Source organism: Rutidosis leptorrhynchoides, chromosome 8 (assembly GCF_046630445.1).
Source record: "Rutidosis leptorrhynchoides isolate AG116_Rl617_1_P2 chromosome 8, CSIRO_AGI_Rlap_v1, whole genome shotgun sequence".
NCBI classification, from domain to species: Eukaryota; Viridiplantae; Streptophyta; class Magnoliopsida; order Asterales; family Asteraceae; genus Rutidosis; species Rutidosis leptorrhynchoides.
This window is the reverse complement of record NC_092340.1, coordinates 99791883-99807136: the sequence shown is the minus strand read 5'-3', so window position 1 is coordinate 99807136 and position 15254 is coordinate 99791883. Positions and strand designations below refer to the sequence as shown.

The window sequence follows — 15254 nt, the reverse complement described above, 5'->3', positions numbered from 1 at the left end:
TGAAGGGATTTTTGAAGTGTTCTTGAAGTGTTCTTCCTATGATGATTATAGCTTGATTCTTAAAGTGATTTTTGATGAAGATGATGATTAACTACTGGAAAAATACGTTCATAATAGTGTGGGTGTGTTGAGAGAGAATTAGAAAGAGAATTGGAAGTGAAATGGAGTGAATGATGAGTGGTAATTGGTGAGTGGTGAGTGGGGTTAAAAGGAGTTCTAGTTAGTTGACTAGCTCATGGTAGAAGTTAAAATTGATTAGTCATACATGACATAATCAAGAGTGGAATCCCATGCTAGTTTCTATTGGTATATACCCATAGTAAGTACGTTTTGAAGCTGTGTATAATACGGGTAAGAATACGACTAGAATTCTTAATGAAAGAAAAGAATGGAAAGTAACTGTAACCATTTTCGTTAAGTATGAGTGTTTTGATATATGTCTTGAAGTGTTCCAAAAGTATTTTAATACATCTAAATACACTACATGTATATACATTTTAACTGAGTCGTTAAGTCATCGTTAGTCGTTACATGTAAGTGTTGTTTTGAAACCTTTAAGTTAACGATCTCAATTAATGTTGTTAACCCATTGTTTATTATATCTAATGAGATGTTAAATTATTATATTATCATGATATTATGATATATTAATATATCTTAATATGATATATATACATTTAAATGTCGTTACAACGATAATCGTTACATATATGTCTCGTTTCGAAATCCTTAAGTTAGTAGTCTTGTTTATATGTATATAACTCATTGTTAATATACTTATGGAGATACTTACTTATCATAATCTCATGTTAACCATATGTATATCCATATATATATCGTCATGTCGTTTTTACAAGTTTTAACGTTCGTGAATCGCCGGTCAACTTGGGTGGTCAATTGTCTATATGAAACATATTTCAATTAATCAAGTCTTAACAAGTTTGATTGCTTAACATGTTGGAAACATGTAATCATGTAAATATCAATCTCAATTAATATATATAAACATGGAAAAGTTCGGGTCACTACACATGTGAATTTAATATAATATATAATTAATTATTTAAATTAAATATATTATATATATTATATAAAAATATGTCGACAAGCTAAAAGTTAAAAAATTGTGAGCTAGATTTTGGGGCCATGCGATCGCATGAGAAATAGGCATAAAACCCATGCGATCGCATGGGGTCTGAAATCTGGCCACATATATAAATTCGATCATTTTTCTGATTTATGATGCATTCTTCACTTCTATCTATCTCATACTCCCTCTATATTATTATTATTATTATTATTATTATTATTATTATTATTATTATTATTATTATTATTATTATTATTATTATTATTATTATTATTATTAAGATTAATATTATTATTATTAATATTATTATTATTAGTATTTTTAGATATCGTTATTATTAGTATTATACATAAAATACTACGACGAGGTTATGAATGTGTCACTTTCAAAATGGGTTTCGAGCGGGATAGAGCTAAGGAAATTATGGGTTATAGCTATGGAGGTTATGGGTAATATTCGTGGGTAATATTCGCAAGTTAAACCTAGTGTTTATCATCTCCGTTACGTCTACGTACTTTCCTACAATATTGAATCTCAATATTGATACATAAGCACTCATATTTTATCTTTTATATATTAATTGTGTATCCATGTCTAGTGCTCGAGTATATATATTTATGCATGCTTGTATGCTAAATTTCGTCGTTAAACAGTTATGATGAATCACGAAGTAAATACATATATTACTGATAAAAGGTATATGATATGCATGTTTTTGGAAAGCTGGCGAAAAATCAATAACTTTTCATTTAGATATCGAATAATTTCGATGAACGGATTAAAATATATGATCAACTGAATTATGATTAACGTTAATTGAAATTGCTTTTGAATTTACATTAAGATTTAAACAACTTGTTTACGAGATTGATAAATTGGATTTTTGAACATTACCAACCGAGTAAATGAATCCTTATATAAGGTACGTCTCGTTTTGTTAAACAACTGTCAAAATTGACTTTTTGAAACGACTTTGGATAACTTTTGTATGTCGATATCGAGCATTAGGATTGTGATACACTATGACCTGACCTAGCTTGATAGACATTTATTGACCAACATATGTTATCTAGGTTGAGATCTACGGTTATTTGGTAATCCGAGTTTCGGTCACATTTTGGTGAACGACTTTATATGCTGCTAAGGTGAGTTTCATTTGCTCCCTTTTTAATTGCTTTTGCAATCTATATTTTTGGGCTGAGAATACATGCACTTTATTTTAAACGCAATGGACACAAGTACATACTAAATTCTACACCGAGTTTGAACCGAAAATCCCTTAGCTTTGGTAACTAGTAACTGTCGGTTATAAGAACTGGTGGGCGCGAGTAGTTATATATGGATCCATAGGGCTTGACATCCCCATCTGTTCCAGGTTTAGAAATCCTAGCCTGAACTATTAAACAGACGTATGCTATTTGAGTTTAGTACACGTTGGTTTGCGTGTATTGTACATGTTGGTTGCATGTATGTTAAAACAGGGGTACTTATTATAACGTTAAAGTTTAGTTACCAGGGTGCTCTGTTATGTAGAATCTATTGATAAACGTTTCTGGATGAAACAACTGAAATCTTGTGATCCACTTTTATATACAGATTATGCGAAACACTAAAACTATGAACTCACCAACCTTTGTGTTGACACTTGTTAGCATGTTTATTCTCAGCTTCCCTAGAAGTCTTCCGCTGTTTGTTTACATGTTATACAAGCTATGTGCATGGAGTCTTGCATGCTTTATTCAAGAAAACGTTGCATTCACAAAATCATCACCATGTATCTTATTTTGACTGCATTGTCAACGGAAGTACTATTGTAAACTATTATTTACGGTGATTTTCTATATGTAGAAATCATCAGATGTCGAAAACCTTTGATTTAAATATTCATTGATGGTGTGCCTTTTCAAAAGAATGCAATGTTTACAAAACGTATCATATAGAGGTCAAATACCTCGCAATGAAATCGATGAATGACGTGTTCGTCCATATGGATTTGGAGCGATCGTCACATGTATCAAAAGTATTATTTTCGTTATTATTATTATCAAACTTTTCGTTTCATTTAAAAACTACTATTATTATCATTATTAGTAAGATTAGTAATAACATTAAATCTTATTTTGTATTATTTTTATATAAAGATATTAAAATGTTAGGAAGAGTGTTAGGAAATAAAAATATTATCATTATCAATAAAATTTCTATTATTGTTAAAAGTATCAGTATTAACAATATTAGGATTATTATTAATAAAATTATTATTATTATTATTATTAGTAAATCATCATTATTAACAAAAACTATCTTTTCAAATAGATAAATATTTTACACAAAAATAAACTTATTATATATACTATAATTATAATAAAATTTCATATAACTATATATATCAAATCTATTAAAATTATTTATATAAATACTTACAAATGACAAACTATCGATTTTAAATGTAACACTTAACAATTATATATATAAATATGGGCATATTAATATAACTATACAAACATTAATCAATTTGAATATATACACAAATTAACTATACATAATATATAATTTAAATTATAATAAAAATATTTATTCGATTACTATTATATATATTAATGAATATACAAATGATATAGGTTCATGAATCCGAGGCCAACCTTGCATTGTTCAGTTGTTAAATATCGTCATATGTATTTTTACTACAAAATACAGTATGGTGAGTTTCATTTGCCTTTTTACCCTTTATATTTTTGGGCTGAGAATACATGCGCAATTTTTATAAATGATTTACAAAATAGACACAAGTACGCGAAACTACATTCTATGGTTGAATTATCGAAATCGAATATGCCCTTTTTTATTAAGTCTGGTAATCTAAGAATTAGGGAACAGACACCCTAATTGACGCGAATCCTAAAGATAGATATATTGGGCCTAACAAACCTCATCCAAAGTACCGGATACTTTAGTACTTCGAAATTTATATCATATCCGAAGGGTTTCCCGGAATGATAGGCGATATTCTTATATGCATAATGTTAATGTCGGTTACCAGGTGTTCAATCCATATGAATGATATTTTTGTCTCTATGCATGGGACGTTTATTTATGAGAATTGGAAATATGAAATCTTGTGGTCTATTAATGTTATGAAATGTTTATTTATGATAAACTAATGAACTCACCAACCTTTTGGTTGACACTTTCAAGCATGTTTATTCTCAGGTATGAAAGAGATCTTCCGCTGTGCTTTTGTTCATCTTAGAGATATTAATTGGAGTCATTCATGACATATTTCAAAAGACGTTGCATTCGAGTCGTTGAGTTCATCAAGATTATTATTAAGTCAATTATAGTAAGATATATTATGAAATGGTATGCATGTCGTCAACCTTAGATGTAATGAAAGATTGTCTTTTCAAAAACGAATGCAATGTTTGTAAAATATATCATATAGAGGTCAAGTACCTCGCGATGTAATCAACTGTTGTGAATCGTTTATAATTAATATGGACTTCGTCCGGATGGATTAGGACGGGTCGCTACAAAATCCAACTTTATTTGGGATCCAAATATACGTTTACATGCCTCGTATTTCGAATGACGTTCGAAATAATGCGTAACTGAAAAACGGGTGTTACAACTCTCCCCCACTTACATTGGATCACGTCCTCGTGATCCGCACCAACACTAGTAGTAAGCACCTCTCCCTCGAACATTTCCGCTTCCAACGCGAAGTCACACACGTATTAATCACGCCCCCGAATTCTCACTTCGTGCTCTAATGCATCATATTACAACGATATCGGGCAATCAACCCTCGAGGCAAAACAACTGCAACCGTTTGCTCCTACGCCGAGTATCCAAACTCGTACCATACACTTCACAATCGTCTTAAAAGTAGAGCAATTCACCGACAACCATCGTCGTCGTTCCTTTGAATCCTACGAAACATAACCAAGCCCGACATCCATAACATCTTCCGTGAATTCTAAGATCTCACCACACGCTAATAGTCACTAGCGTGCACTACCGCAAAAAGCGATATCTCATACGCTCACGTCCAGAATTTCCATTTATGAAAATACGAAAAACACTACATATCCCTTCAAGTTCTCTCGGCTACAACTCACCACAAGCTACATCTGTAACCATATCACTCAATCAATCGATCCGTACACGACCATCCGTCACTGGATTAATCCAGGACAACAATAATACACCATGTGCTGAGCAAAACATCAACACTCGATGCAGGGTTCCTCCTCTAAACCCTACCACACAACCACACAAGACGGCTTCCTAGTACTAGCATGGGACTAATCGTATACTAGAATCCCGTCAATGGCGAATTATCGTCACGAAATTTCCGCAATTCGCCACACGAATCACAGCACATTTACCAACGCCAGGTGAACCTTCCTACTTAGACCGTCCATTAAGGATGGCATCGACATTTCAATGCAACCTACGGGTCACATCACTAGGGTACGCACTCTCGCAAACAAACAACATTCGCGTGTCTCTACGAGAGACAGTCAGAACCGACACTCTCCGCCTCACAATCGTCCATAAAGTGGAATGATCCACTGACAATTTCTAAGATCACTTTTCCCGACAGGGAAAATACAGCATTCGCCACGATATCGAACTTGTACTCGTTCAATAATATTATTCGAGTTTCATAGCAACCCAGATTTTACATTATGAGAGCACCTGTAACAACAACTTCATTCCCTACCTTCGTGATCTCCAACTTCGCACTTGGTCTCATACCGCACTTTGGTGTTACACGACCACCTTACATAAGAAGTCTTACACTTCACTTGATCTAACACCACCGGAGCTTCCTCATACAACAGTAAAAACTCCACCACTTAGGATTCAGCTCCATATTCTGACCGCCAAGATGATAACATACCGCGGAATTAAAATTCCGATTTGCACATTACCATACTCATCGTTGGTTATATACTCCAAATCACCATGCATTCACTTCAGGCTCTCAGAGCCAACATACACATTCACTTGAAATGTCGTACACGCGACGACATCGCACCTTCCTACCACAATCACAATTTACAGTTCTTCATCGTTCACAAAGCGAACTCCACCAAAGTCCTACATACGCCTCTATGACTAGGCATATGCCACTCCGCTCAATCAGTCGTGCATCACAGTCGAGATCACCCGACCTTCTACGCAACGAACCTTTATCAACAGTTGCTCACTCTCATGGAGAAGAGTGACCAAATCCGGCACAATAATTGCATCGAACGCAATATCAACGCTTCATCATAACCTTCGACCTAATCGACCATTAAGTCCATTACCGGCTCACCGGTCATCCTTATCCATCTAACACTTAAGAGCAACAATATTCGCTTATCCGCCACTTCATAAGAAGTATTAACTGCAATGCTCTTAAACTTCGACTTTCGCAATCGTCGAATTACTATCACCCGTCGATCACTATTTAAAATCTTCGATGCTTCCAAGGGTATCTCACGGGAACCCTAATCACAAAGTGATCACACCACTACCGGAGTTGAACATTACACTAGCAGGTATAAAGAGGCACTTGACGCAGTGTCATGCAGACTCCAACCACAATCAACCTAATTTTAGAAACTCGATATTTGGGTTCATTCACCCTATGTCACCCATCTCTATAATAATGACCCGAAGTCATACCTTCCCGACAACCTTATTGTTTATTGTCTTATCGAAAGTTCCTAGCGATCACACGCTACTCGTAATTTCCACAAGGCCAAAACGACATAGCCTAACGAAACCTTTCATCCAACACTAAAGGAGATGCTTGGAAACACCAAGTCTTACATCCTTCCACAACTCGATAAAACCACTACTACAAGGGATATTCCATTAGGAATGTTACCCGATAATCCACAACACACTAACGCAATCAACGTTATACGGGTCCCACTCCCATGAGTTTAACGACCCGAAGACTCCTCGATTCGCCAATTCAAAAGCTACTCACAACAAGAATCCTAACACGATTCTCTAACCACACACTATACCGAGTGTAACTCAAAACTACAATCATTAGAGTTGTCGCATTCCATTACGGAATTCAAGTCCTCGTCGCACACACGCACACGTAAATCGGTCATCGTAGTTACGATGGGTACTAAAACCAATAACAATCTCAACAGTGCACCCACTACTTAGGGTGACTAAGCACACACCAAACTCGTGAGTTGGCTCGCTCACTTAACTAACCGAATCCATCGTACACTTTTCGACTCACAAAGATCCTAATGTGATAACAAGCACATCACTCGAGACTACTATATCCTAGGAACCAATAAAAGATTCCTAATTCGTCCCGTTGTACCCCAACCATGCCACATTTCCTCGGTTCAGTACTTGTCATGTCATGCTTAGTGTCAAGATACACTTTCGTAATAATGGTGATCGGTCATTATTACAAATGCGTACCTTACCATTTCCACATGGTCACACAAAGTACTTTACCCGGACTGACGCAACATTCACACAAAATAACACGCGAGAACTCCTAGTACCCGAATGACCAAAGTCTTTACCGTGAACTTGATCACTCAAAACCGCCAACATACGAATCTCTCCAATAGATTCATCCCTAGGATACCGCACAAAATATACCTGTATATATACACCTATATACAATATAATAATAAATGTACACAAGTACACCACAACCACAAGCCAACCTACATCCTAGGCGGCTATCACTAAAACAATGTCCAAGTTCGCCTACTTACATTAGGCACTAGCTATCTAAGGCACTAATTTACACACGAAATAAGGCCCCACATAATCACACTTTGGACAAAAACAAGTCCTAGTTAGTCACCTACTCTAAGGCACTAACAAATCTCAATCCGACCCGTATTCCTACAAGTCCCGCAAATAACGCACAACCGACAATAAGTCTAAGACTAAGCACCTATTCCAAGGTCACCTAATTCCCTTAGACTATGCTCTGATACCACTTGTAACAACCCGACTTCGTTTTACCAAAAACACACCTTTAAAAAAAATCTGGGATAGTACATCTGGACAGCGTCCAGCTCTGAAGGACTGGACGGCGTCCAAGCCCTTGGGACGGCGTCCAAGCCCTTGGGACGGCGTCCAAATGAACTACCAGGTTCTGATCAGTTTTACAATTTCACGCGAGCGGAAAACCCTCTTCTCGACACTTTTAAACGAAACAACTTTCACAACCCATCGTATTAAGTAAAACTAAGAGATTTGCACAATAAAAATAAGTTTTACAACACCGGGCCCACAACGACCCGTTTTACAAATAATGTAGCTATTTCGACCCATTTATCTCTTTAGACGGATTAGGACTCTACAACCCAACCCGATACCAAGAGCATAATCCCGGGGACTACCAAATCCCCAATCCACGTTCAATATCCAAAAGCTACCCCATCGAGCCCAAGCGCTACTATGCATCTAGTTTAACAAACTAGCTAGCTTCAAACCATAATACCTATAAAAAGGTAAACAACGAGAGGGTAAGCTATGAAAGCTTAGTGAATGCAATAATTATACATATACATATATAACCTACTTACTTGCAATCACTTACACAATTACCGCATACATGCTAGCAATATAATTAGCATACCATCGCAAAGTATAACGCTAAATCTCCAATACGCAAGCTAGCACAAACAATAGCATACAACTCGAACAATAATATGCTACACTACAACATATAAAACGTTGATGTTCACAACATCCATTAGTATTCAAGATCTCAAGGCTAGCCCCACGAATGGTATCATCAACATCGAACTTAAATCCCATCCGTCCCAATTAATGTGGTATCGTCAACATCTAACTTAAAACCCACGTATGAGGTATTGTCAACATCGAACTTAAAACCTTCATCGAATGAATTAATGTGGTATCGTCAACATCGAACTTAAAACCCACATATGAGGTATCGTCAACATCGAACTTTAAGTCCTCATCGAATGTCACTACAATAGTGGTATGGCTTCGTCAACATCGAACTTTAAATCCATACATGAGGTATCGTCAACATCGAACTTTAACCCTCATCAACACAACAATATACCCTAGGATATGGTATCGTCAACATCGAACTTTAACCCATACCCCACAAGTAAATAAGTCATATACATACATATATAATTATTACACTCACCTTGGAATGCCCGCACAAGTCATGTATAACATGATCTCCGTCCTCAAATCCGAGCAAGTAACCACCTATATCATACATAGGCACAATATACACACAATCAACATACATTCTCTACAAGAGAATTCGACGCCAACACCCTTAACCAAGGGTTTATACTTACCTTCACAAACCGCCCATTTAGACACCTAAAATGGACTTCACCAATTACCACTATGTGTGGTAATTTTGACACATTCCAATGAGTACAAACTAACCCAATTTATACACGACACCAATTAGACCAACCGAGGTCTAAGCACTAAATTACTACTTAGGTAGTAATTATTTTAAACGCCACTTACACCCAAAAACCCCAACAAGTGTAATATTTACCCATTTTGCGTTGACCACGTTTGACTTATGTTAAAATATCATTTTAACCCAAAATTACTTCTCGCGAGTAATTACATTCAAAAACATAATTTAACACTTAACAAAAGCGTTTTAACACCCATTTAATCCAAGTTAGTGTCATCATCAATTTTGACCCCATCAAAGTCAACCCATTTTGACATAAGTCCCAAAAATATCTTTAACCATTAACGGCTAGTGATTAACTTTTCAAAACACCAACTAACACCTAAATCAAGTATTTACATACTTGATTTACCAAAACTTGACTCACAACTTAATTTGACACCGAATCAAGCTTACTTGACCCAAAATACCTATTTGACCCAAATTAGGGTTTACACCCAAAATCAAGTCAACACACACCAAAATCACTAGTACACAAGTGTTCTAAGTTTAACCAACACATGCAAGATCCAAACTCACAATTTCATCAATCAAAACCCTAAGTCACCAATTCGGGTTTACTTACATGAATCATACCCAAAAACCCCCAAATTTCACAATAAGTGGGTTATAACTCTAACTAGCACAAACTCTAACTCAAACAATAATCTTAACAATGAAATTCGGATTTAGAGCTTACCAACACTACCAAAACGTAGCCGTGAACGAGGTGAACAACATTAACACTCGCGACTCGACCCGATTCACCCTTCTTCTTCCGCAAACCAAGCTCTCTATCTCTAAAATGGTCTCTCTCTCTCTCTAGGAATGGATGAGTGTGTTTGGGAAGGTGGAAATGGGGATAAGAATAAATTTGGATCAGTTTTGATGGCCCAAACGATCCCCAAGTGAAAAGACCCAAATACCCTCTTTTAAAAACTTCAAAATAGCACAGCTGGCCCGTCAGGCCATTTGGACGGCGTCCAAAATGGCTGGACGGCGTCCCAATGAACTGAGACAGAAACTGGAACTTATTTTGGTCGTAACTTTCAAACCGTAGCTCCGTTTTTGATGAATCAAATATCGTTGGAAACGTAATGAGATTTACTATCCAATGGTAAGGTTTTAGAACCTCAACTCCAACTTTATTTGGGATCCAAATATACGTTTACATGCCTCGTATTTCGAATGACGTTCGAAATAATGCGTAACTAAAAAACAGGTGTTACAGTTGGGTTATTATCGCTGCATCGGCATAGTCGAAACGGGAGATGATCGCGACGGGTGGTTTAGTCCCTCAGGTGATTTCATTCGCTGTCAAAAAAAAAAAAAAAAAAAAATTAAAATATCTTTTAAATCCTACCCGATATTTCTCGTTTCTAAAATTAGCTCCATCCTATCTTGATAAGTAGATTAGCCGTCACAATATGGCCGTAAAAGTCAAATACCATGTACGAAGATAGTCTTGTACATGATATGATTATATGACTATTACAATGATACATAATACATACATGATACATATAAATTATTATACTTATACTTATACGCCACAATGACGTGTCACATTACCATCCTCTAGATCAAAATAAACGGCTAAGATCGGAAAGAATCACACACATTCACACTCAGTGCGTTCCAGGCGATCCAGTTTTTTACTCAATCACACTTTCCGTCACGTTACCGTCGTCGGAAGAAAAATACACACACATAACCCAATCAAATTCTCTGCCAAAATTATTTCTAGTGTATTTATTTCCGAAAGTAACATCATACAGGTACGAATCTCATTTCAATTAAATTGCTGTTACTAATAATTTCAACCTACGCGTTTTCAACACATGTGATCATGTGTTAATTAAGAAGAATGAGTGATGTGTTAGGGTTTGTGAGATTCGATTTAAAATAACTGAAGTCGCATTTTGTGTAATTAGGGTTTGAATTGAATTAGAGAAATGGTGTTGTGGTGGTGTTGTTATTGTTTGAGTTAGGAGATGGATAAAAAAAGAGCAGATGAGAGTTTGCAAGAGCCTGCTCCAGTTAGAGTAGACAGATTCGGTTTCGTAAAACCCGAACACATTTCGCCTGATCGACTCGCCAAGAGCAAGTCGGTTTTCGAGTATCAGAGGTAATACAATGCAGGTTTTAGGTTTATCTATTATTTGACCAATGTTTGTTAGTAGATCACACATTGGATATACATTGTTTTATCAACAATCATATTCGATTCCATTTCGCCTGTTTGATTTTTCGTATTATTCAATTAATGTGATGAGATGATTTACAGGGAAGAGAGAAAGCTAAGGAAATGGAGGAAGATGATTGGTGTTGGAGGGAGTGATTGGAAGCATTATGTAAGGAGAAAACCTCATGTTGTTAAGCGTAGAATACGAAAAGGTATTCCTGATTGTTTGAGGGGGCTTGTTTGGCAGTTGATCTCTGGAAGTCGAGATCTTTTGTTAATGAACCCTGGTGTTTATGAGGTATACCTGCTTCAAATCTACTTTTCATTTGAATATTTATCATTTTAAGAGTAGTGACAGTTGGTTTAATATCTGATAATGTTTCAGCAACTAGTGATATACGAGACATCAGCTTCCGAGCTAGATATAATACGGGATATATCTCGTACTTTTCCATCGCATGTGTTTTATCAGCAGAGACATGGGCCTGGTCAAAGATCACTTTATAATGTTTTGAAGGCGTACTCGGTGTACGACAGGGATGTTGGCTATGTACAGGTACATTACAATGAATCTTTTATTCATTTTATGGGATGAAATTTGTAAGATTAATGGTTTTAACTGCAGGGTATGGGATTTGTAACCGGTCTGTTGCTGCTTTACATGAGTGAAGAAGATGCATTTTGGCTTCTTGTGGCATTATTGAAAGGAGCTGTTCATGATCCAATGGAAGGATTATATTTGGTAACTTTTACTGTACCCAAAACACATATGTTTCATTTATGCTTTTAGAGTTTTTTTCAATCTTTTGTGATGTTAAGTTTGTGGCTCGGGTGCAGGAGGGATTGCCTCTTGTTCAACAATATTTGTTTCAGTTTGATCGTTTGATGAGGGAGTATATGCCAAAGTTAGGGGAACATTTTACACAAGAAATGATAAACCCTAGCATGTATGGAAGCCAGTGGTTTATTACTGTGTTCTCGTATTCTTTCTCTTTCCATCTGGCTCTTCGAATTTGGGATGTTTTTCTCTATGAGGTTAGTCGAATATAGAAATGTGAAAATGTGGCTGCAGTTGTGAAAAAATTATAAATAAAATGGACAAATCAGAAAGTAATTTGCTTTTTGTATGTTCAGGGTGTCAAAATTGTCTTTAAAGTTGGCTTGGCTCTGTTGAAGTATTGCCATGATGATTTGGTGAGTACTTGTTCTCCCTAGTAATCAGGTATGACTGAGTTTCACTCGTAAAGTGTATCTTATTTCTTTAGAGCTGTTTTCTGTAGGTGAATTTACCGTTTGAGAAACTTATTCATGCTCTTCGTAACTTCCCTGATGATGCAATGAATCCAGATAAATTGCTGCCAATGGCCTACTCATTTAAGGTATGCTCTCTCTCGTTCTCTCTCAATGGTAGTTAATGAAGTCGGGCTGGGCTGGCTGGTCAAAAAAACCATACCTGAACCCAATCTCTTTAGGTAAACAGGTGGGTAATTTAACTTTATCCCACAATCTGCCAACTTGAATCGTGTAACCCATTTAGGTATATCAGGTTAGATTCTGGTCAACGGGTTGGTTAAAGGTCAAATAGGTCTGTTTCGGGTCAACATCACCGAACATGAACATTCTCCATCCTTTATAGAATTGCTGCTGATCGGGCTAAAAACAATTATATGGCTGAAAATGCTAAAAAAGAAGACTTTTAAGAGTATAGATTGAAACAAAGTAGGAAACAAGCCTACATGATAATAAAGATTTTCTCTACAGTAGTATTTAGATATTTTAAAAGGTACAGTACAAAAGTGGGGATGAAGGATATGCTAGGAAAAAATATTAATGCTGGTAATTTTAGATCTTAATGAAAACTCTACATTTTACTTTTTAGCAATATCTGAAGCTAAAACTGCCTTGCAAAATGCACACTGTTGATGCTTATTGTTTCTGATTGACCACATTGCCTTATTTGATAGAATTTTCATAGTGCACTTGAACTTCTGACTAGTGATTATAAGTCAAAGCAGGTTTATATGGTCGATTGAAATTCCACAGTGTACTTTTGAGTTTTGACAGGTGATTATTAGTCAAAGCCGGTTTATATGGTTGATTGAAATGTTAGAATGTACATGGGATGTAACGAATAAATTGCATATGTGCAAAAATATAGTTAATTGTTAAATAGATTTAAGAGACCAAAAAAATGATAATCAGTCACTATAGGTATTCTCAGATGGTATACACCTATTACGTACACGACTAGATGGATCTGTACGTGATGTTTGCAGGCTGACCACATACTCCCTAAGGTTATCTACTTGTTATGTATATTTTTCTTATGTCTTCATGAGGCATTCATATATTTGTCTTGTTTTAAGGTATCAAAGCGTTTGGAGGAGCTTAAGATGGAGTATGAGAAGAGAAATGGGAAGGTAGCTGAATCAAAGGCAAAGCAAAAACAGCCACTTTCGACCTGAGTAGGAATACAGGTGCATCTTCTTATTTTTGTAAATATCCGGAATTCTGTTCTTTATGATGTTCCTGAGAATCATCATTGACGCAAGTTTTGGTTACTGGGGATTTGAATCTTGAAATGCTCATAGTGTAGTTTCAGAAATTCTATAAATATTGATTAGTCACATGGTTGCAAGTGAAGCTTTGTCATTAGTAACAAATTATTTACTCAAAGTTATGGAATTGTATTGAAATCATTTGAACATCCCCGATGTTCTCTTTATTACTCCGTATATTATATAATAAGCGTTGCATTCAGAAATTTTGCAAGTCTATCAATAGAGTACGTTGGTAATGTTAGACTCGTCCCATATCGGTGGGGGAGGAGAACGAAACACCCTTTATAAGGGAACTTGTGGATACCTCTCCTGGTAGACGCATTTTGGAAAGCAAAACCGTGAGATTGTGGATGGCTGAATGATAGGTAAGCCGGAGGGCGGAGGTTAAAGCGGACAATATCTACTACGGGTTGTGCGGGCTGTTAGTGCACTGCCCTCGAAGGGTGTTGATACCTCTTCTGGTAAACGCGTTTTGGAAAGCAAAACCGTGACACTGTGGATGACTAAATGATAGGTAAGTCGGAGGTCAAAGCGGACAATATCTACTACGGGTTGCGCGGACAGTTATAGGTAACTTATAATAACATATTTTGTTCACATAATTACACCCTATAGACATGGTTGCTCTGTCTCTAAAATACCACCGAATACAATTAACATGGTAAATGACATTGTGATCTTCTCTTGACTCGCATTTTCTTGACTAACAATTAACTATCGTTAACTTTAACTGTCAACCAATTCAAAACCTGATCACTTGGTAATGCTGACTCGAATCAATTTTACTCTCGTAAAAGCAAAGCTACTCGGGTCTCTCGCATATAGCCACACGACTATATAAGTTAGTTTACAAATGGTCTCCCACATGTAGTTACACATCACTCAAGGTGTTAATGATACTTCCACCATCAAATTTTATCCTTCCACCATCATTTGATGCTTCTATTCCAACAATATCCCTAAAAA

At 36.1% G+C, this 15254-nt stretch overlaps 1 protein-coding gene across 1 annotated transcript; it reads left to right on the top strand.

Moving 5' to 3' along the window:
* Positions 1-11833: 11833 nt before the first annotated feature.
* On the top strand, positions 11834-14455 carry LOC139862017 (uncharacterized). Its single transcript, XM_071850558.1, has 7 exons — positions 11834-12025; positions 12113-12283; positions 12353-12469; positions 12565-12762; positions 12862-12921; positions 13008-13106; positions 14094-14455. Exons 1-7 carry the CDS (start codon positions 11861-11863, stop codon positions 14190-14192), a joined length of 909 nt encoding a protein of 302 aa, XP_071706659.1. The 5' UTR covers positions 11834-11860; the 3' UTR covers positions 14193-14455.
* Positions 14456-15254: the final 799 nt, after the last annotated feature.

Coding starts and splice junctions, on each gene's coding strand:
- LOC139862017 (XM_071850558.1), top strand. CDS start 11,861: ATGATTGGTGTTGGAGGGAGTGATTGGAAGCATTATGTAAGGAGAAAA. Junction 12,922..13,007: donor AGTATTGCCATGATGATTTG/GTGAGTACTTGT, acceptor TGTTTTCTGTAG/GTGAATTTACCGTTTGAGAA. Junction 13,107..14,093: donor CAATGGCCTACTCATTTAAG/GTATGCTCTCTC, acceptor TCTTGTTTTAAG/GTATCAAAGCGTTTGGAGGA.